The 23075-nt window shown below is 45.9% G+C and overlaps 1 protein-coding gene across 1 annotated transcript; it reads left to right on the top strand.

Moving 5' to 3' along the window:
* Window positions 1-11996: 11996 nt before the first annotated feature.
* Window positions 11997-22800, top strand: DERL1 (derlin 1). Its single transcript, XM_077271166.1, has 8 exons — window positions 11997-12273; window positions 16000-16111; window positions 16396-16460; window positions 17381-17407; window positions 17733-17828; window positions 19909-19961; window positions 21892-22002; window positions 22289-22800. The coding sequence occupies exons 1-8, from the start codon at window positions 12121-12123 to the stop codon at window positions 22428-22430; spliced, it is 759 nt and encodes a 252-aa protein (XP_077127281.1). The 5' UTR covers window positions 11997-12120; the 3' UTR covers window positions 22431-22800.
* Window positions 22801-23075: the final 275 nt, after the last annotated feature.

The raw sequence follows: 23075 nt of genomic DNA, 5'->3' as shown, positions 1-23075 counted from the left end.
GTGCGGACACTTCCTTTCCCTTCATTTCTCAGCTTGCATTGCCTGCCAATGCCCAATGACTTGTCTGCTCTGAACTGAAAGCCCCTGCATAGAAAAATGCAGGAGTAGAGTCAGAGACCCTCACAACCCCTGTAGTGAAGCTTTTGTCCTTCACCCAGGCTTCCTGTGGCGAAGCGGGAGGTCCGCCACCCATTCTTCCTGTGGCGAAGCGGGAGGTCCGCCACCCAGGCTTCCTGTAGCGAAGCGGGAGGTCCGCCACCCAGGCTTCCTGTGGTGAACTAGGAGGTCCGCCACCCAGGCTTCCATTGGTGAACTAGGAGGTCCACCACCCAGGCTTCCTGTGGCGAAGTGGGAGGTCCGCCACCCAGGCTTCCTGTGTCGAAGCGGGGGGTCCTTCACCCAGGCTTCCTGTGTCGAAGCGGGAGGTCCGCCACCCAGGCTTCCATTGGTGAACTAGGAGGTCCACCACCCAGGCTTCCTGTGGCGAAGTGGGAGGTCCGCCACCCAGGCTTCCTGTGTCGAAGCGGGGGGTCCTTCACCCAGGCTTCCTGTGTCGAAGCGGGAGGTCTGCCACCCAGGCTTCCTGTGGCGAAGCTGGAGGTCCGCCACCCAGGCTTCCTGTGGCAAAGCGGGAGGTCCGCCACCCAGGTTTTCTATATAATCCATCTCTCTGCTGCTAGAGATGGATTACACTTAACAGCAGGCAGTGAACAGCAACTTATACAGAAGAGAGGCATCCAGTAGCTGGCACTTTTGTGGAGGAAGGGGAGATTTGGGTTGAAACTTTATTTTCCCAAAATGAAGTTATTTTTCAGTTTTGCTAGTCATTGTATTGTTCACAACTTGGTATAAGTTTCTTGAAACTTCAGTAATCGTTTAAGGGGTTAGGAGGATGAACATCCCTAATACATGCAGCGTTAATATTCTTATACCCTATGGGAAAATTCTACATTAAGAGCGGGGTCCTGCATTTTGGACAGAGGAGAGCAGCTACAGTCACATTCTTCCTGCGAGATCCACTAAGTGCGACTTGTGTAATGCTTGATCTCCCCTGTGGTGGCGCTGTAGAGACATCCATGGCAGATTACAGCTGATGTTTCCTAGCAGTGAATGGCCTGAGAGCCGCTGATTATCTGGGGCTGACGTAGATCTGTAACATAATGGTTGTCACAAGAGATGAATTAATTTATTTGAGACGTTGAATTCGTCTCAAATACTATAAATGAAAAATCCTGATACTCCTGAATCTAAATTTTACAAAGTGCAAGGCCGGCCACGATTTTTCTGATTTGTAAAACTAAAGTGGTTAAAAAAAAAAAAAAAGATATTCTCCTGCCGCAGCCCATTGTCTGGTCCTACGCTGTGTCCCACTTTTTTCATTCCTCCTTCCTCTGCTGTTCTACATCCTTTTCTCTTGTCTTCATGTTGATGAGGCCTTGGGGAACGCACTTCATGATGCTGGAGAACTACTTGTCACAGAATAAAGGTGGCCTGACAATCCTACTAAAACTGATCTGTTACCACCTTTCACAATACATGAGTCATACATTACTATATGTCTTAGGCTTGATGAGGATGGTGTACTTAGAAAAAGCAAGGTCAGAATTAATTTATAATCCTGATATTAAAATGAATATTTTCTACTATAGAACAGCAGGGAGGAGGGACACTGAGGAGCCATCAATCCGGCTAGGAGGGTGAAGACTCAGGAGCAGGGAGGAGGGACACTGAGGAGCCATCAATCCGGCTAGGAGGGTGAAGACTCACAGCAGGGAGGAGGGACACTGAGGAGCCATCAATCCGGCTAGGAGGGTGAAGACTCACAGCAGGGAGGAGGGACACTGAGGAGCCATCAATCCGGCTAGGAGGGTGAAGACTCACAGCAGGGAGGAGGGACACTGAAGAGCCATCAATCCGGCTAGGAGGGTGAAGACTCACAGCAGGGAGGAGGGACACTGATGAGTAGTGATGAGTGAATGTACTCGTTGCTTGGGTTTTCCAGAGAACGCTCGGGTGGTCTCCCGAGTATTTGTGACTGCTCGGAGATTGTTTTTGTTGACTCAGCTGAATGATTTACAGCTGATAGCCAGCCTGAGTACATGTGGGGGTTGCCTGGTTGCTAGGGAATCACCACATGTAATCAAGCTGTCAAGTAGTGGTAAATCATGCAGCTGCGGCAAGGAAAACTAAATCTCCGAGCAGTCACAAATACTCGGAGATCACCAGAGCAACGGGTATACTCGCTCATCACTACTGAGGAGCCATCAATCAGGCTATGAAGGTGGAGACACAGCAGGGAGGAGGGACACTGAGGAGCCATCAATCATGCTAGTAGGGTGGAGACTCACAGCAGGGAGGAGGGACACTGAGTAGCCATCAATCAGGCTAGTAGGGTAGAGATTCAGAAGCCGTGAGGAAGGAACAGAAGCCATCAATCAGGCAAGGAGGTTGGAGATTCAGCAGCAAGGAGGAGGGACATTGAGGGGCTGTCAATCAGGATGGGTGGGTAAAGCTTCATTAGAACTGTTAAGGACTGACCTGGGTTGGAGTAGTGATGTTGCAACCACTAGGGGCAGCTCCGGCAGGTAGAATAGTCAGGAATAGCCAGAGGTCGGTACACGGGAGCAGCAAAAAAGGCTGAAGCAGCAGGTGAACGGAGCGCTTGACCAAAGGCTGGGAGCTCAATAATCTCGCAAGGAAGGAAATGCAATGCAAGGTTTAAGTAGGGTGGAGCCAATCAGGAGCAATACAGGTACTAGTATTTGGGTTAAATTCTTAAAGAGGGGGAACAAGGGATTGGGTCTTGGTGTAGGATTACCATATAGTATTATTAAACTTAGAAGTATATATAATATGTATCCACAAACTACACCGGACCTGAATTTACCAAATGGACAGTCGGCAAAAACATACAATAGAAAAAAAAGGGGAGAAGGGAAAACCGACCATAAATAGTCCCAGTACATCGAGATGAAACAATAATATTTTATTAAATGTAAATCAGATAACATAAATAAAAGAAAATATCAAACCAAGTCACTAGTGATATCCTTTTGTTGCATGGAGCTAGTGGAATGACCACAACACATGTCCCATGTAGGTGTAATGTGTAAGTTATAATGTCATAAGGGACGGAGGACGGTAGATATAGTGCTAGTGCAAAAATCGCGGTCTCATGGTTACTAGTACCTAACTATACTGCATAGGTGGATAACCGCTACCCAACAACAGTATTGCTGTGCTTGATTGTCATCAAACTTGCCTGACCAAGAGAATCTATGGGGTATTGTCAAGAGAAGATGAGAGACATCAGACCCAACAATGCAGACGAGCTGAAGGCTGCAATCAAAGCAACCTGGGCTTCCATAACCCCTCAGCAGTGCCACAGGCTGATCACCTCCATGCCACGCCGCATTGATGCAGTAATTGATGCCAAAGGAGCCCTGACCAAGTATTGAATTTATTTACTGAACATACATTTCAGTAGGACAACATTTCAGATTTTAAAATCATTTTTCAAGCTGGTGTTATACAGTATTCTAATTTACTGAGATAATGACTTTTGGGTTTTCATTGGCTGTAAGCCATAATCATCAACATAAACAGAAATAAACGCTTGAAATAGATCACTCTGTTTGTAATGACTCTATATAATACAGTGGGTATGGAAAGTATTCATACCCCTTTACATTTTTCACTTTCTGTTTCATTGCAGCCATTTGGTAAATTCAAAAAAGTTCATTTTTTTTCTCATTAATGTACACTCTGCACCCCATCTTGACTGAAAAAAAACCCAGAAATGTAGAAATTTTTGCAAATGTATTAAAAAGAAAAACTGAAATATCACATGGCCATAAGTATTCAGAACCTTTGCTCAGACACTGATATTTAAGTCCCATGCTGTCCATTTCCTTGTGATCCTCCTTGAGATGGTTCTACTCCTTCCTTGGAGTCCAGCTGTGTGTAATTAAACTGACAGGACTTGATTTGGAAAGGCGTACACCTGTCTATATAAGACCTCACAGCTCACAGTGCATGTCAGACCAAATGAGGATCATGAGGTCAAAGGAACTGGCCAAGGAGCTCAGAGACAGAATTGTGGCACGGCACAGATCTGGCCAAGGTTTCACCAGAATTTCTGCAGTACTCAAGGTTCCTAAGAGCACAGTGGTCTCCATAATCCTTACATGGAAGAAGTTTGGGACCACCAAAAGTCTACCTAGAGCTGGCCATCCAACCAAACTGAGCAATCGTGGGAGAAGAGCCTTGGTGAGAGAGGTAAAGAAGAACCCCAAGATCAGTGTGGCTGAGCTCCAGAGATGCAGTAGGGAGATGGGAGAAAGTTCCACAAAGTCAACTATCACTGCAGCCCTCCACAAGTCAGGCCTTTATGGCAGAGTGGCCCAACGGAAGCCTCTCCTCAGTGCAAGACATATGAAAGCCCGCACAGAGTTTGCTAAAAAACACATGAAGGACGCCCAGACTATGAGAAATAAGATTCTCTGGTCTGAGGAGTCGAAGATAGACCTTTTTGGTGATAATTCTAAGCGGTATGTGTGGGGAAAACCAGGCACTGCTCATCACCTGCCCAATACAATCCCAACAGTGAAACATGGTGGTGGCAGCATCATGCTATGGGGGTGTTTTTCAGCTGCAGGGACAGGACGACTGGTTGTCATTGAAGGAAACATGAGTGCGGCCAAGTACAGAGATATCCTGGATGAAAACCTCTTCCAGAGTGCTCTGGACCTCAGACTTGGCCGAAGGTTCACCTTCCAACAAGAGAATGACCCTAAGCACACAGCTAAAATAACAAAGGAGTGGCTTCAGAACAACTCTGTGACCATTCTTGACTGGCCCAGCCAGAGCCTGACCTAAACCCAATTGAACATCTCTGGAGAGACCTGAAAATGGCCGTCCACCAACATTCACCATCCAACCTGATGGAACTGGAGAGGATCTGCAAGGAAGAATGGCAGAAGATCCCCAAATCCAGGTGTGAAAAACTTGTTGCATCATTCCCAAGAAGACTCATGGCTGTACTAGCTCAGAAGGTGCTTCTACTTAATACTGAGCAAAGGGCTTGAATACTTATGACCATGTGATATTTCAGCTTTTCTTTTTTAATAAATTTGCCAAAACTTCTACATTTCTGTTTTTTGCAGTGCAGAGTGCACATTAATGAGAAAAAAATGAACTTTTTTGAATTCACCAAATGGCTGCAATGAAACAAAGAGTGAAAAATTTAAAGGGGTCTGAATACTTTCCGCACCCACTCTATATGAGTTTCACTTTTTGTATTGAAGAACTGAAATACATTCACTTTTTGATGATATTCTAATTTTGTGAGAAGCACCTGTATGACCCCCTTCTCCCTCTGGACATTTGTCGTTTCTACTCCCTGGGTGTGCGTCCCTTAGTTTTATAATATTTTACCTTATATTTATGTCATTAGTTTGTGATCTTTTGTAGTCACCTGATTTATATTCAATAATATTGTTTCACGTATCTTGATGGTCCGGGACTGTTTATGGTCGGTTTTCCCTTTTCTCCTCGTTTCCGCTAGTATCTGGGTTAGCGAGGGAACAGCTGCTGCCTGGTGCACAAGAGCTGTGGGTTCGGATCCTGACCAGAAGGTTTATAAAGTTTTATATGTCATTATGACATGGATTTTAATAATGAATAGAGTGGCCCATCTACTATATAATTGCCTAAGGGTACTTCCGTCTTTCTGTCCTTCTGTCCCGGTTATTCGTTCGCTGATTGGTCTCGGCAGCTGCCTGTCATGGCTGCCGCGACCAATCAGCGATGCGCACAGTCCAGAAAAAAATGACCGCTCCTTACTCCCCGCACTCACTGCCCGGCGCCCGCAAACACCGCTCACACAGGGTTAATGCCGGCGGTAACGGACCGCGTTATGCCGCGGGTAACGCACTCCGTTACCGCCGCTATTAACCCTGTGTGTCCCCAACTTTGTACTATTGACGCTGCCTATGTGGCATCAATAGTACAAAATGTAATGTTAAAAATAATTTTAAAAAAACCCTGCTATACTCACCCTCTGTAGTCCGCTGAGCCGCTCGCGCAGCCCGCCATCTTCCGTTGCAGCTTGCGGTGGCAAAGATGGTATGGCAGCAGGACCTGCCATGACGTCACGGTCATGTGACCGCGACGTCATCACAAGTCCTGCGCGGCAAGGACCTGACGTGACGTCACGGTCATGTGACCGTGACGTCATCACAGGACCTGCGCTCAGACCAACCCTGGGACCGGAAGCTGCCGTGGACTACAAGGGGCCCTCGGAAAGGTGAGTATATGTTTATTTTTTAACCTGTGACAAACGTGGCAGGGCAATATACTACGTGACTGGCTAATATACTACGTGGCTCTGTGCTCTATACTACTTCGCTGTGCAATATACTACGTGGCTCTGTGCTGTATACTACGTCACTGAGCAATATACTATGTAACTGGGCAATATACTACGTGACTGTGCAATATACTACGTGGCTTGGCAATATACTACGTGACTGGGCAATATACTATGTGACTGGGCAATATACTACGTGGCTGGGCAATATACTACGTAACTGGGCAATATACTACGTCGCTGGCCAATATACTACGTGACTGGGCAATATACTAAATACTACATGGCTGGGCAATATACTACGTGGCTGGGCAATATACTACGTGACTGGGCAATATACTACGTAACTGGGCAATATACTACGTGGCTGGGCAATATACTACGTGGACATGCATATTCTAGAATACCCGATGCGTTAGAATCGGGCCACCATCTAGTCTATTTTATAATGTCGTAATGCTGCCACATTCGTAAACATGATTCACAGCCTTGTGGTCAGGGGCATAATGACTGTAGAGGATGTGACTGAGTCTATAGAGGAAGGGGCCACTGTTATCGCAGGTCTCGACCTATTCTCTGATGAGTCCACCTTAGAGATGACGTCACGGCCGGAGAGAGAAGACACAGTACACCAGGTATACACTATGTTCCAAATTATTAAGCAAATAACATTTTTCTCGGATTTTCCTAAATGGTCGGTGCAAATGACAGTCAGTCTCATAAAGTCATCACCCGTTAGATTATACATCAAATTTTATTGAAGAAACCTCCCAATGATAACAGTATAAGCTCCAAAAGTAATAAAAACTCAAAATGCACTGTTCCAAATTATTATGCACAGTAGAATTTCTAAACGTTTGATATGTTTTAAAGAACTGAAAATGCTCATTTGTGGAATTTGCAGCATTAGGAGGTCACATTCACTAAACAAAAAAGCTATTTAACTCCAAAACCTCCTAACAGGCCAAGTTACATGTTAACATAGGAACTCTTCTTTGATGTCACCTTCACAATTCTTGCATCCATTGAACTTGTGAGTTTTTGGAGTTTCTGCTTGTATTTCTTTGCATGAAGTCAGAATCGCCTCCCAGAGCTGCTGTTTGGATGTGAACTGCCTCCCACCCTCATAGATCTTTTGCTTGATGATCCTCTAAAGGTTCTCTATAGGGTTGAGGTCAGGGGAAGATGGTGGCCACACCATGAGTTTAACTCCTTTTATGCCCAGAGCAGCCAATGACTCAGAGGTATTCTTTGCAGCATGAGATGGGGCATTGTCATGCATGAAGATGATTTTGCTCCTGAAGGCACATTTCTGCTTTTTAGACCATGGAAGAAAGTTGTCAGTCAGAAACTCTATATACTTTGCAGAGGTAATTTTCACACCTTCAGGAGCCTTAAAGGGCCTTACCAGCTGTTTCCCATGATTCCGGCCCAAAACATGACTCCTCCACCTCCTTGCTGATGTCGCAGCCTTGTTGGGACATGGTGGCCATCCACAACCATCCACTACTCCATCCATCTGGACCATCCAGGGTTGCTCGTCACTCATCAGTAAACAAGACTGTTTGAAAATCAGTCTTCATGTGTGTCTGGACCAACTGCAACCGTTTCTGCTTGTGAACACTGTTTAGGAGTGGCCGAATAGTAGGTTTATGCACCACAGCAAGCCTTTGAAGGAGCCTACACCTTGAGGTTCGAGGGACTCCAAACACACCAGCAGCTTCAAATATCTGTTTGCTGGTTTGTAATGGTTTTTAGCAGCTGCTCTCTTAATCCGATGAACTTGCCGGGCAGAAATCTTCCTCATTTTGCTTATATCAGGACAAACACGTCTGTGCTGAGATACAGCCACAAATCTCTTAACAGTATGATGATCATGTTTAAGTTTTCGGGAAATTTCTAATGTTTTCATCTCTTGACCAAGGCATTGCACTATTTGATGCTTTTCGGCAGCAGAGAGATGCTTTTTCTTTCACATGTTACTTGAAACCTGTGGCCTGCTTAATAATGTGGAACATCATTTTTAAGTAGTTTTCCTTTAATTAGAATCACCTGGAAAACTAATTATCATGTGTTTAAGATTGATTTCAGTGATCCATTGAGCCCTGAGACACAATACCATCCACGAGTTTATTTGAAAAACAAAACAATTAAATCTTTATGACACTTAAATCCAATTTGCATAATAATTTGGAACACAGTGTACAGGTCCTTCTCAAAAAATTAGCATATAGTGTTAAATTTCATTATTTACCATAATGTAATGATTACAATTAAACTTTCATATATTATAGATTCATTATCCACCAACTGAAATTTGTCAGGTCTTTTATTGTTTTAATACTGATGATTTTGGCATACAACTCCTGAAAACCCAAAAAACCTGTCTCAATAAATTAGCATATCAAGAAAAGGTTCTCTAAACGACCTATTACCCTAATCTTCTGAATCAACTAATTAACTCTAAACACATGCAAAAGATACCTGAGGCTTTTAAAAACTCCCTGCCTGGTTCATTACTCAAAACCCCCATCATGGGTAAGACTAGCGACCTGACAGATGTCAAGAAGGCCATCATTGACACCCTCAAGCAAGAGGGTAAGACCCAGAAAGAAATTTCTCAACAAATAGGCTGTTCCCAGAGCGCTGTATCAAGGCACCTCAATGGTAAGTCTGTTGGAAGGAAACAATGTGGCAGAAAACGCTGTACAACGAGAAGAGGTGACCGGACCCTGAGGAAGATTGTGGAGAAGGACCGATTCCAGACCTTGGGGAACCTGAGGAAGCAGTGGACTGAGTCTGGTGTGGAAACATCCAGAGCCACCGTGCACAGGCGTGTGCAGGAAATGGGCTACAGGTGCCGCATTCCCCAGGTAAAGCCACTTTTGAACCAGAAACAGCGGCAGAAGCGCCTGACCTGGGCTACAGAGAAGCAGCACTGGACTGTTGCTAAGTGGTCCCAAGTGCCAGAGTCTGGAGGAAGACTGGGGAGAAGGAAATGCCAAAATGCCTGAAGTCCAGTGTCAAGTACCCACAGTCAGTGATGGTGTGGGGTGCCATGTCAGCTGCTGGTGTTGGTCCACTGTGTTTCATCAAGGGCAGGGTCAATGCAGCTAGCTATCAGGAGATTTTGGAGCACTTCATGCTTCCATCGGCTGAAATGCTTTATGGAGATGAAGATTTCATTTTTCAGCACGACCTGGCACCTGCTCACAGTGCCAAAACCACTGGTAAATGGTTTACTGACCATGGTATTACTGTGCTCAATTGGCCTGCCAACTCTCCTGACCTGAACCCCATAGAGAATCTGTGGGATATTGTGAAGAGAAAGTTGAGAGACGCAAGACCCAACACTCTGGATGAGCTTAAGGCCGCTATTGAAGCATCCTGGGCCTCCATAACATCTCAGCAGTGTCACAGGCTGATTGCCTCCATGCCACGCCGCATTGAAGCAGTCATTTCTGCCAAAGGATTCCCGACCAAGTATTGAGTGCATAACTGAACATTATTATTTGATGGTTTTTTTGTTTGTTATTAAAAAACACTTTTATTTGATTGGACGGGTGAAATATGCTAATTTATTGAGACAGGTTTTTTGGGTTTTCAGGAGTTGTATGCCAAAATCATCAGTATTAAAACAATAAAAGACCTGACAAATTTCAGTTGGTGGATAATGAATCTATAATATATGAAAGTTTAATTGTAATCATTACATTATGGTAAATAATGAAATTTAACACTATATGCTAATTTTTTGAGAAGGACCTGTATGTCTGAAGTATCTCTAGTTTATTGAGCTTACACAGACTTTTTATTCATACTTATGTCGGAAACGGATTCACCATATACGGGCTAAGCGTCGGAGAGTTTACCACTTGTCACCCTGTGGTTTTGCAATCATATTTTTACACAGAACATTATTCGTTATCTACCAAGGACATTTCATCCCCCATGCCCTGCTACAATCAGTTCTTAAACAATAACAGCTGCATGAAGAATAGTGAATAACAACTTGTTTTTCTCAACTTTAGTAACACTTGCACAAAGTGGAGGCAAGCAGGATAAAATGGATCCTGCTATAACACCACCGATGCCAAACACCAGCTCCCCGCATGGCAATGACTATACGGGCCAGCCGCTGATATTGACGGGCACGATGCTGGCGGTGCGTGAAGTCACTATCAGGGTATGTGCACACGCTGCGGATTTTGCTGCGGATCCGCAGCGGCTTCCCATGCATTTACAGTACCATGTAAAGCTATGGGAAATGAAATCCGCAGTGCACATGCTGCGGAAAAAGCCGCGCGGAAACGCAGCGGTTTATTTTCCGCAGCATATCCATTCTTTGTGCGGATTCCGCTGCGGGTTTACACCTGGTCCAATAGAAATCTGCAGGTGAAAACCCGCAGAGGAAACCGCAATAGAAACCGCGATAAATCCGCAGTAAAAACCGCAGCGGTTTTGCACTGCAGATTTATGAAATCCGCTACGGAAAATTCTGCAATGGAATCTGCAGCGTGTGCACAAGTCCTCACACGCCACCACGCTGCGCTGGCTATGGAGGAAGAAGAGGACACTGCTCATTGTGAAAGCGGGGGCAGGCGAGAGGAATTTTTTTTTCATTGTGTTGCAAATGAGCGCCAGAATGAGGAACATTATTACAGGAAGGGTCGAGGATGGAGGGACATCATTATAGTATGACTACTATCTATAAAATGATCTTTTTGCTGTGTTTTTTTTTAGGATTTCTGTATTTCATCTGTAGTATTTTTTTTAATGGGGGAGCAAGCGTGTCTTCATACAGGGGCCCAGGTCCACATTCGGCACTGGGGCCCGTAGGCCTCTAGTTGTGCCCCTTACGGTCTTCCTGATGTAACTCTATGGTCGCTGTGTAACTCTCGCTGAGCTCCTTGTTTTGTGGCTGGATTGCGCTGTGGAATTAATGGCTCTATATAACTCAGTACAATAAATAAATGGCTGCGGGACGCACACGAGAAGCTCCAGGGGGTGCAGAGGTAGCGGAGCCGCCCCAGACCTGCCGCCTGCGGTGCTTCTGACACACAAATATGGAATGTAAACCAATAAATGGCCTCAGCCTGTGGCGCGTTCAAATCAAACCGTATAGAAAGAGAAACATGCCATGTACACATGACTAAAGCTTTTATTGAAGCGCAGCCAAAAAGGATTTATAAAGTCAAAAATGGACAAGTGAACTAATAACGGTTGTGGTATAGGAATAGACACTTTGCAGCCATCAGACGCAGAGGCCCCTGAGGAAGCCGCAGTGTGGCGAAACGTTCACAGACCGTCACCAAATATTGCCGCTGCTACCTGGCAACCTCCGGCTAGAGTCAGACCAGCCGCTGGCGGTGTCCACAGAGCACAGTGTGAGGCTGGTGTCAGTGACCGGGGGGTGACGCTGACGCTTTCTTTCCTTGTCTGCTCTTCTCTAGTGCGGAGACATCTGAGAAGTAATAATAATAATAATAATAATAATAATAATAAAAAACTACAACTCCCAGGAGGCCCCGCAACCAGCACGTGACTCTTTCAGTCGGATCTGGTCACGTGAGGCGCAGGAGACACCACGTGATGACTCGCTCCGAGAACTCCTGCCTGGGCGTGGTCTGGCGATGACAGCTGACAGGAAACGGCGGTGACGTCACTGGGCAGGCGAGCTGTGAGCGGACACGTCAGTGCTGGGCGCAGGTACCGGGCCCGGTGTCTCTGCTGCCGCCGCCGTTCTCACCATGTCGGACCTCGGGGACTGGTTCCGGAGCATCCCGCTCATCACCCGGTACTGGTTCGCCACCTCTATAGCTGTTCCCTTACTGGGGAAGCTCGGCCTGATCAACCCCATGTACCTGATCCTGTGGCCGGAGTATTTCCTGCACAAGTTCCAGGTAACGTCCCCGCCGCCGCCTACAGTGACCCGTGAGAACTACAACTCCCAGCAGGCCCTGAGTGACTGGCTGCTCCATCTGACTCCCCCCCGGACTGTGAGTCCGTCCATCGCTTTGTTACATTGTATCACTTGATTGGACACACTTGCCGTTTCCATGGAAACCTGGTCACATGGCCCCACTTACAGGGCTTCGCTGTTTACTTCGTATTCGCCTGTCCAGCCGTTCTTGAGACATTAGCTCTTGTTTTGTTTACAGCTCGTTGCCTTGGAGACCGACCACCTCCTGTAGATGGCAGAACGTGTGCTGATGAGCTGTTGTCTATAGATCTGCACATTGTTGCCTCCTAATCCCGGCCAGTTTCTGCTGGTGTAGCTTGTAGGCACCTGTCAGCGGTGGTCGGTCTCCTAGGCAACGAGCTATGATGAAATGTGTTACTATCTCAAGAACGGCGCAAACGTTAATAGGTAGTAGATGGAGAAAGTGCAGATAATGGAGACCTGTGAGATTCTGATCGCTGGGGTCCGGGGGCTGAACGCACGGCGCACACTGAAGACCCCCGCCATAGACCTTGTATTGAGCTCGCCCTGAGCGTTTCTTCCTTATGGCAATCATGTGACTAGAGCTTTAAAGGGGCGATCCAGGGAGTAGAAGCTGACAGTGATCTTTAACCAGGGGCGGTGCTGGTTGCATTGTACGGGGGCAGGCGCCACTTTAACAGTTGTAATCAGAGTTTCCTCCGATCGCTGCTGTTTAACCACTTAAATGCCAACGTCGGTCGCTTTCAGCAGCATTTACGTGTCTCCATCCTACCCAGGCATCCTCTTCAGTGCCCATGGCCACCAGCCGCATAGTGACTGTGGGTTGACATGGCAGCCAGAAGCAAGTTGGCTCCTCTAGAGGCTCCATTGGATTTCCAGGTGTCTGTAAATAGATATTTTGCGGTACCATGTGACCAGGCGTCCATAGCTCCCGCCGCCATCACTCGCAGTTTTTTTTATACTTTATCCTTGACGATTCCCCCCATTAGACACATCTCATAGTCACATGACTGCAGTGGTCGTCTTGTGGGGGGCCGGGGCGTACAGGGGCTGGTTCACATGGTGCAGTGACAGCTCAGTCCTGCATCTCCGGCTGCTGGCAGGATACAAACCCGAATAATGGAGGATTTTTAATAGAAGTTAATTATTATTTTTTTTATCAATTTCTGTTGGTTTGGAAACCATTGTTATTTTTTTTTTCTCCCCCGGAGCGCCCCTTTAAGGGTTACAAGGTAGTGATCCTCCCCGCAGTATAAGCAGGGGGCAGCACAGGATGGACGGACCGTCACAACTGTTCGGTATCCCTATATTATAATTCCGGATACGAAGACATGTGACGCTGCCCCTCCCCTGGTGATTTACATGTCCGGAAGCCTGTAAGTGTGACACGGGGACATCACTGCACCTGCGATGCTTCTCTCCGCACAGCTCCCAGGGGGCCGCAGGGCAGCAGGTGATTTGTCACTTGCTGTACAATTAAAAAAAAAAAAGTCATTTTCATGTTTTATCTGAAGGAAAACGATCATTTTAAAAGAGACATCCATAAAAGAAAAAATAATAATTCTGTGTTTTTGTGACTTATCATACAGTGCAGTTTTCATTTTGACCACTAGATGTCAGTCTGGCAGATAATTTGTCTTGGAAAGTAAGATTTGCTTTACAGCTTGTTGCGATTCCAACATCCAAAAGAGTGAGGAGTCTTCTGTAGCTGGGGGAAGGTGATTTTTTTTTTTTTTTAGTTTCAATAAATTTTTATTTTCAGAAACTCAAAAGAATTCAGGACATTTTCTCATAACTCTCTCCCGCGCAGGGGAAATTATACATGGATAATAAGATTCTATTTTCATTAACATATCAATTAAACAACAGATTCCCCTACAAGGGAGTTCAATAGGTTTCAAACCAAACAAAGAGAAAAAACCATACATACATTAACTCAAATTCAAAGATACAGATATGACGAGACAAGAACATGGGGAGACATAAAAGAGGGAAAATGGGGAGGAAAAAGAGATTCTGCATTTTACTTCGTGGTAGACTGCAGTATATTTACAAAGCTAGAATATATTTAGTTCCGTTTTGCGAGTTCCGCCTCCCACCTCCCCGCACCCCACCCAACGTAGGCTCAACCCCAGTGTCATCGAAATCTCTCACAGGATAATGTAGTTTCAAATAGATAAAGTCAAGGTTTGTGCAAGATTCAAGTTCGTGCTAAGATCCATCCACGGTTTCCAAATCTGGTAGATTTTTTTTTTTTTTTAGACTCTTAATAGTACGGGTGATTTGGGAACTTATTGGTCACCCCTGCCCCCTGATCTGGGCGTGGACATAGTGGTGAAAGTCGTTACCTAACTGTCCTGATACATTGTAGCAAACTGTCAGGACAGGAAAGTGATTTGTGGTGATTAGGATTCTCCAGACTGGAGTGTACCAAACCCTCAGCTGTGACAAATCAGGGTTTCTGGATGTAAATATGAACGTTCTTTCTTGACGGCAGAGAATTAATGCACAACTCTTGCGGAGATTTGCTGACAATGTCTTCATATGGTGACTTTATTCTAGAAGTGGATGTTCAGGGTCCCGACCATCAGCGGTTGTTTCTGACGATAGGCGTCGGTGCAGGAAGCACAATACATCAGAGGGAGATCCTGCTGTGACTGCTGGGGGTCGGCTTGGGACGTCTTGTTGTTACTGCTGGGAAGGGTCTACAATCCTGCTTTGACTGCTGGGGGAAAGGGTAGTATGCTCCGACTCTCGAGGATCTGAGGAAGCTGCTATGATCACTGGGGGGGGGGGGGGGGGGGGCTAAGTAAATACCTGCTGGGGTAGCGGGGAGCTCCTGCTGTGACTAGTGAGGAGGAGGATCTGGGGTTCTTCTCTGACTCTTCAGGTTTGCAAAGGCTGATGTGAATAGTTGGAAAGTAGGTAGAGACCTGCTGTGATTATTGGGGGTCGTCACCTGCAGCCTTCTATGACTACTAAGGGAACTCAACTGTTGGCAGATGTGGGGAGTTGCTGTGATTTGTGGAAACAAAGGGGAAGTGACCTGCTCTGATTACTGGGGCATGGAGGTGAGATTTACTGGAAATCCTTGGGGGGGGGGGGGGGGGGGGGTGTTGGGCTGCCGACTCTGACTCTTAGGGCTGTCGTAGAGGCCTCCTCTATTAGTTGGGCTATTCATGTTAGGCCGACTTTTGATTAGTGGAGGGTTCCTCTTTAAGGATGTGCGGAGGGAGGTGCTGTGACTACTGGGAAAGTAGTTCTGTGATTAATAGGGTACAAAATGAGATCTGCTATGACTGCTAGGTGGAAGACTGCTCTGATTCTTAGGGAGATGGGAAAGCTGCTTTGAAAACCGGAAAGTAGGGAGAGATGTAATGTGACTAATGGGGTACAAGATGAGCTCTGTTGTGACTGCTGGGGGGAGGACTGCTCTGATTCTTGTGGATGTGGGAACTGCTGTTACTACTGGGGGACTATTGATGGGGCACATCCGAGAGGCCTACACGGGTGACACTACATCACCGTTAGAGGGGCGGCTGTTCTGACTACTGGGGGGACTGTGGAGCCAGACTTTTGGCCCGGGCCCCTTATCACGGTGTTGGTGGCTCTCGCGGACGCCCGGGAACCGGGGAGCGGTGGACAAGGTGCGGCCTCTCCTGTAATCTCCTCTTTATTTGCACAGATATGGAGACCGGTCACTGCCACGTTTTATTTCCCGGTCGGACCCGGCTCAGGATTCCTCTACATGGTGAACCTGTATTTCCTGTATCAGTATTCCAGCAGACTGGAGACAGGTAAGAAGCACGTCCCGACAGAGGGGGGCGCGTCCCGACGGAGGGGGGCGCGTCCCAACGGAGGGGGGCGCGTCCCGACGGAGGGGGGCGCGTCCCGACGGAGAGGGGTGCGTCCCGACGGAGAGGGGCGCGTCCCGACGGAGGGGGCATGTGGCACTGGAGCCATGATCTGTAGAGGTGGCTCCCAGTAGGAGTGTCATGTAATTGCTATACCACTCTCTGTGATGTAGGAACTTCATCTAATGCCTTTTTTTTTTTCTCCTTTTTCCACTTGTATCCTCCAGGTGCCTTTGACGGGCGGCCCGCAGATTATGTGTTCATGCTCCTCTTCAACTGGATCTGTATTGTTGTATCCTTTAAAGGCGCAGTGCACCATTTGTGTCCGCACACTCCGCCATGTCTTGGGTTGTGCACAGGGCTCTGCTTTTATATGGCGATGTGCTCGGCCCCATGGGGGGGAGATAGAGAAACCTCTCCATTGTTGGACCCCCGCTGTTCTGGCAGTAGGGATTGGATAGTGAGTTATCCCTATTAAACATGTTAAAGGGCTTGTCCACTTTCAGAAAACTGCGGCAGAAAAGAAAAGCACATTGAGTGTTAATCACCCTCCCTGGGTCCAGCCCTGAGTCTACACAGGCAGATTGCTGAGCGGCGCGATTGGCTGCAGCGCTTTAATCGTGGCATCAGCACTGTAGACAAACCAAGACTGTGGTGGGGAATCAGTGCTGGACCTGGGGAGGGGGACTGATGCTGAGAATAGACGGCTCCCTGTGGGAATATCAATGTGGATGATGGTTTGGATCTATCTCCATGATGACTTTGCGCTGGACAGGAATCCGCAGCGGCTCTGCCATCAGTAGTGCAGACTCAGGTTTTGACATTTATTGGCGCTTTTTTTTTTACTTATTTGGTTTTCTTTTAATTTACTATAATGTATTTTTGGTTAGAAATAATGTTTGCAGTTTTCATCCAGAATTTTTGCTCATTTGGCTGCTTTGCAGTCTAAACTTAGCCCAGTACATGGCAGACTGCTGAAGGAGTCACCAGGGGATCCCTCAGCGAGCGCGTCTGGATGTCTCTTCTAAGTGGATTTATAACTAAAGTTGGACTTTCAGATGCTCATGAGTCTGTGAATGACGCCGACATGGAAGTAGCAGTAAATTCTTTCTTCTGGTCGGCCTCCTCCCATTCAGAACAGATTTGATTTAAAAGGGAAGTAACTGATGAAACGTTCTCTAAGCCGAATTTTCTTAACATTTGCTTTGGTAGATAACTGGAGTAATTATGGACATGCAGGTATGATCAGAGCCTTACGCTGTGTTTTTAAGAATAATATGTGTTTTTAAACACACAATTCTATATAATTTTATAACTAGTTTTAATAATAATTTTTAAATCTATATATTTATTATTATTTTAAATAATTATTTTTTTTGTAATGTTTTGCTATACACCTCATCTAAGAAAACAATTGTTTTTTTTATAGCCATGAGTTCCCGCAATATACACTTATATACTTAATTTGATTGCTCTTTTTTTTTTTTTTTTTGAATAGAACCTCTGCATGCTATCCATAAATGGAAACTGCAAGTAGAATGTAACCGTCCCTTTTGCCTTCCAGCTGCTGATGATCCCCCTGATCATGTCCGTCCTGTACGTCTGGTCGCAGCTGAATCGGGATATGGTCGTGTCTTTTTGGTTCGGCACAAGATTCAAGGTACGTGGGTTGTAGATCTATGTGCAGGCGGCCGTATAATTAATGATCTGTGTCTGCCTTACTTTACAGATGTGTTTGGTTCAGAATTTTTTTTTCCAGATATTACCATTTTTCGGACTATAAGATGCACTTTTTACCCAAATTTTTTTGGGGAAAATGGGGGATACGTCTTACAGTCGGAATGTACTTACAGTTAGTGTGGCGGTGTCTCTTCCGGTGGTCCGACGCTGCAGGGCTATGATCTCACTCCCAGCTTGGTGCGGCAGGTTCGGCGGTGCTTGGTGTTGCGACATTTTGTGAAATCCTGGGGTCCCCGCACTTCTATTGCCTTGATGCTGTGGTCTCCAGGAAAATGGCAGCCAGAGACGGCGCATGCGCAGATTGAGATCTCAGCTCCGAGATTTCGTCTTCCTCCATTTTCCCGGAGGCCACAGCATAGAGATAATAAAAGTGGGGGGCCTCTGGGCTTTCAGAAAATGTTGCCATAGCCCCCCACACCGTTGAACCTGCTCACCAGTCTGGGTCATATCGCCAGACCACCAAACACCCCCTGTGACCACGCTCCACCAGCATTGCCGATTTTTTTTTTTTTTTTTTTTCTCTTCCCCCCCCCCCCTCCGGTAAGCTGAATTTAGGCCTGTAAGACGGACCCTCATTTGATGCATGAATTTTTTTCCCCATTTTCCTTCTCAAAATTTGGGGTGCATCTTATAGTCCGCAAAATATGGTAACCCCTTCCTGTGAAGGATGTACTGGTATGCGGGATAAGGAGATACGCCGACTCCAGTTGCAGTATACAGCCGGCATCTGTTTCTAACCGCAGCGATCAGAGCCGGCTCCAATCACTGCTGATTAGCCACTGTCGGTCTCTGACAGAGGTTTTTACGTGGGGCTTTTTTTTTTTTCTGGGGTTTTTGTTTTCATGCCTTTATATCCTCCACCCCTATTCCAATGAGGGGCAGGTCTGCTGCCATGATAGTATGTGCCATATTTAGTACAATTAATCAAATGATCGCCAATTAAAGTCCTCCAAGGGGAGGTAAAAATAATAAGAGAATAATAATAATAAAAAAAAGACCACTGTCTGAATCCCCTCTGCTCTTTTCCAATGTGAAAATAAAAAAATGCTAAACAATACAAAAAAAAAAAAAAATTTAAAACTTTATTTAGAATTTATGTGTCCGATCCAAAAAATTATCAAATGAACCCTTTTGGTAAATGGCGTCATGAAAAAAAAAAATCCAACTGCTGCAATTGCGGTTTTTCCATTACCTCATCTTCCCCCTCCCTCCTAGAAAATACAATAAACAGTGATCAAAACGCACAATCTCCAATAATGCAGAAATTAAAGCTACGGCTCGCCGTGCAACAGAAAAAAAAAACCCCAAGCTTTCACACTGCTCCATCGACCGGCAAAATAAAACAGTTGCTCTAGAAAATGGGAACACAAACCAAATTATTACAAAGGTTAGAATTTGTCTCAGCAACTAAAAATAAAAACACTCGTTTGGTTCCGCCGTCTCGTATCGACCTGGAGAATCATTCAATAAACGCTGTAAAATGAAACTCAAAACGAATTGCCCGAGATATATATATATATTTTTTTTTACCATTTCATGAATTCAGACCCCAGATCCACAAAAATACAAAGACCCTATAACAAACCCCCTAAACATACAGACCACAACCCTAAAAGTTAGATCTTCAAATTATAAAAACAAATTATCCAAATAGGTGTTAATGTAAATAATATTCCTTCTTATTGGTGTATATGTTGTGCCCATTGTCCTCTCTTTAAGGCCGGGGTCACACTTGCAGGTGCAATGTGAGAAACTTGCGCATCAATACCCGGCACTGCCGCAGACACCCAGGACCGACGCGTTCAGCTGCATGTGTTTCTATGTAGTCCGCACACTCCGACCCCGAGTGTCTGCGGCAGTGCCGGGTATTGATGCGCAAGTTTCTCGCATTGCACCCACAAGTGTGACCTCAGCTTAATGGTAACGATAGCGACACGCACAAATGTAGATGTAATGGAGGAATCTCACCGCACTGCTCACACTGTGTCTCTGTATCTTAGGCCTGCTATCTACCCTGGGTCATACTTGGATTCAACTACATTATTGGAGGATCGTAAGTATCACATCGTGCTCTCCTGGTCTGTAAAGGAAATTGTATGTGTACACATTGTTGTTTTATTCTAAGCTAATAGGGAGTTACATCCTGTATTATACTCCAGAGCTGCACTCACTACTCTGCTGGAGCAGTCACTGTACATACATTACATTAATGATCCTGTACTGATCTTGAGTTACATCCTGTATTATACTCCAGAGCTGCACTCACTATTCTGCTGGAGCAGTCACTGTACATACATTACATTAATGATCCTGTACTGATCCTGAGTTACATCCTGCATTATACTCCAGAGCTGCACTCACTATTCTGCTGGTGCAGTCACTGTGTAAATACATTACTGATCATGAGTTACATCCTGTATTATACCCCAGAGCTGCACTCTCTATTCTGCTGGTGCAGTCATTGTGTACATACATTACATTACTGATCCTGAGTTACATCCTGTATTATACCCCAGAGCTGCACTCACTATTCTGCTGGTGCAGTCACTGTGTACATACATTACATTACTGATCCTGTACTGATCCTGAGTTACATCCTGTAGTATACTCTAGAGCTGCATTCACTATTCTGCTGGTGCAGTCACTGTGTACATACATTACATTACTGATCCTGAGTTACATCTTGTATTATACCCCAGAGCTGCACTCACTATTCTGCTGGGGCAGTCATTGTGCACATACATTACATTACTGATCCTGAGTTACATCCTGTATTATACTCCAGAGCTGCACTCACTATTCTGCTGGTGCAGTCACTGTGCACATACATTACATTACTGATCCTGAGTTACATCCTGTATTATACCCCAGAGCTGCACTCACTATTCTGCTGGTGCAGTCACTGTGTACATACATTACATTACTGATCCTGAGTTACATCTTGTATTATACCCCAGAGCTGCACTCACTATTCTGCTGGTGCAGTCACTGTGTACATACATTATATTACTGATCCTGAGTTACATCCTGTATTATACCCCAGAGCTGCACTCACTATTCTGCTGGTGCAGTCACTGTGTACATACATTACATTACTGATCCTGAGTTATATCCTGTATTATACTCCAGAGCTGCACTCACTATTCTGCTGGTGCAGTCACTGTGTACATACATTACTGATCCTGTACTGATCCTGAGTTACATCCTGTATTACACCCCAGAGCTGCACTCACTATTCTGCTGGTGCAGTCACTGTGTACATACATTACATTACTGATCCTGAGTTACATCCTGTATTATACCCCAGAGCTGCACTCACTATTCTGCTGGTGCAGTCACTGTGTACATACATTACATTACTGATCCTGAGTTACATCCTGTATTATACCCCAGAGCTGCACTCACTATTCTGCTGGTGCAGTCACTGTGTACATACATTACTGATCCTGTACTGATCCTGAGTTACATCCTGTATTACACCCCAGAGCTGCACTCACTATTCTGCTGGTGCAGTCACTGTGTACATACATTACATTACTGATCCTGAGTTAGGCTACGTTCACACGATCCTTTTTTCACTGCGGATTTTTCAGGTCCTTTTTTTGCAAAATCCGCAGTGAAATCCGCAGTTCTTTTCACTGCGGTTTTTGATCCTTTTTCTGCTGCGGATTCCACTGCGGGTTTCCAACTGCAGTTTCCTATTGGTGCTGCTGGAAACCCGCAGCGGAATCCGCAGAAAGAAGTGACATGGTACTTCTTTTTTCCGCAGGCAAATCTGCGCGGATTTCCCTGCGAAAAAAAGGATCGTCGGCACAGCGGGTTTTGTTTTCCATTGGGTTACATTGTACTGTAACCTGCATGGAAAAAGGATGCGGATCCGCACCAAAAACCGCACCGTGTGAACGTAGCCTAACAACTTGTATTATACCATAATGGAGTGCAGCTCCTAGTAAGAAGAATCTGTTTTTCCTTCTCTGTTGCAGGATCGTCAATGAGCTGATTGGGAATTTGGTCGGACATCTTTTCTTCTTCTTAATGTTCAAATATCCAATGGACCTCGGGGGCAGGAGCTTCCTCTCCACACCGCAGTTTTTGTGAGTTAACTCGCTACCTTCACCTAAAATTCAGCATTCATTAATTATCCGCTAAAAGTGAAACTGAAAGTAGAAGTGTAATCCTTCTTAACCCCTTATCGCCCCATGTGGGCTATATCTGTCCTGATGATCTGGTGAGGTCCGGGATGTCACCCACGGCCAGACTGCAGGCAGCGGAGCGTCATCCCTGCTCGTGCCGTCACCGCCACGCAGTCGGGATCCGGAGAGTCTGTGACTGACAGTCACATTAATTACAGGATGACCGATCTTTTGTTCTTTTTCTCAGATACCGTTGGTTCCCCAGCCGGAGAGGCGGCGTCTCGGGATTCGGCATGCCACCAGCAAGTGCCAGACGAGCAGCGGACGATCAAGCAGGAGGCGGGGGACGGCACAACTGGGGTCAAGGATTTCGGTTGGGCGACCAATGAGGTCCCCATGTGATACTGAACTTTTTTCTTTTTTTTTTAAATCGTTTTCTTTATAACTTTATGAACTGTGAACTTTTACAGAAAATCCGAAAACACAGGAAAGCGAGAGAGAGAGAGACTGCTGACACGGCAGCGCCGCCTCCATCTCCTCTCAAATCTTGTAATCTCCCTGCCGAAAGGGGAGCGACATCAGCCAAGTGTTCTTAAGGGGCCGCGGTGATTTCCATCAGTAGATCCTTCACTCGGGCACAGGGCGGACTCACTCCTGTGCGATGCTCTGCAGGCTCCTGTGTCAGCAGGTGGGGCCGGACTGCAGATCACAAAACTGTTCCTTCCAACGTTGTTAAGGAATAAAAAAAAAACAACCACCTGAGATTTGTTTATTAAACCATATTTAACTGGACTCTCCGGTACCATCCGGCCTCCGCGGACTGCAGATGGTCACCGCTCTGCCATGCAGCAGTTGTAGTGTTCATTTTTTTCCCCCTATTTTCCCCATAGAAAGGAACAATGGAGAGGGTGTCACATATTGATGTTGCCTTATATTGTGTCTTATCCTCTAGTCACATCCAAAGCTGCAGATTCCGATTTTTTGCTTTGAGTCGCTCGGCTTTAGCGGCTCGATGCAGAGCCGTGGATGGATTC

Source organism: Ranitomeya variabilis, chromosome 6 (assembly GCF_051348905.1).
Source record: "Ranitomeya variabilis isolate aRanVar5 chromosome 6, aRanVar5.hap1, whole genome shotgun sequence".
In the NCBI taxonomy this organism is placed as follows: domain Eukaryota; kingdom Metazoa; phylum Chordata; class Amphibia; order Anura; family Dendrobatidae; genus Ranitomeya; species Ranitomeya variabilis.
The sequence above is the reverse complement of the archived record's forward strand: the minus strand, read 5'-3'. Positions and strand labels throughout refer to the sequence as shown.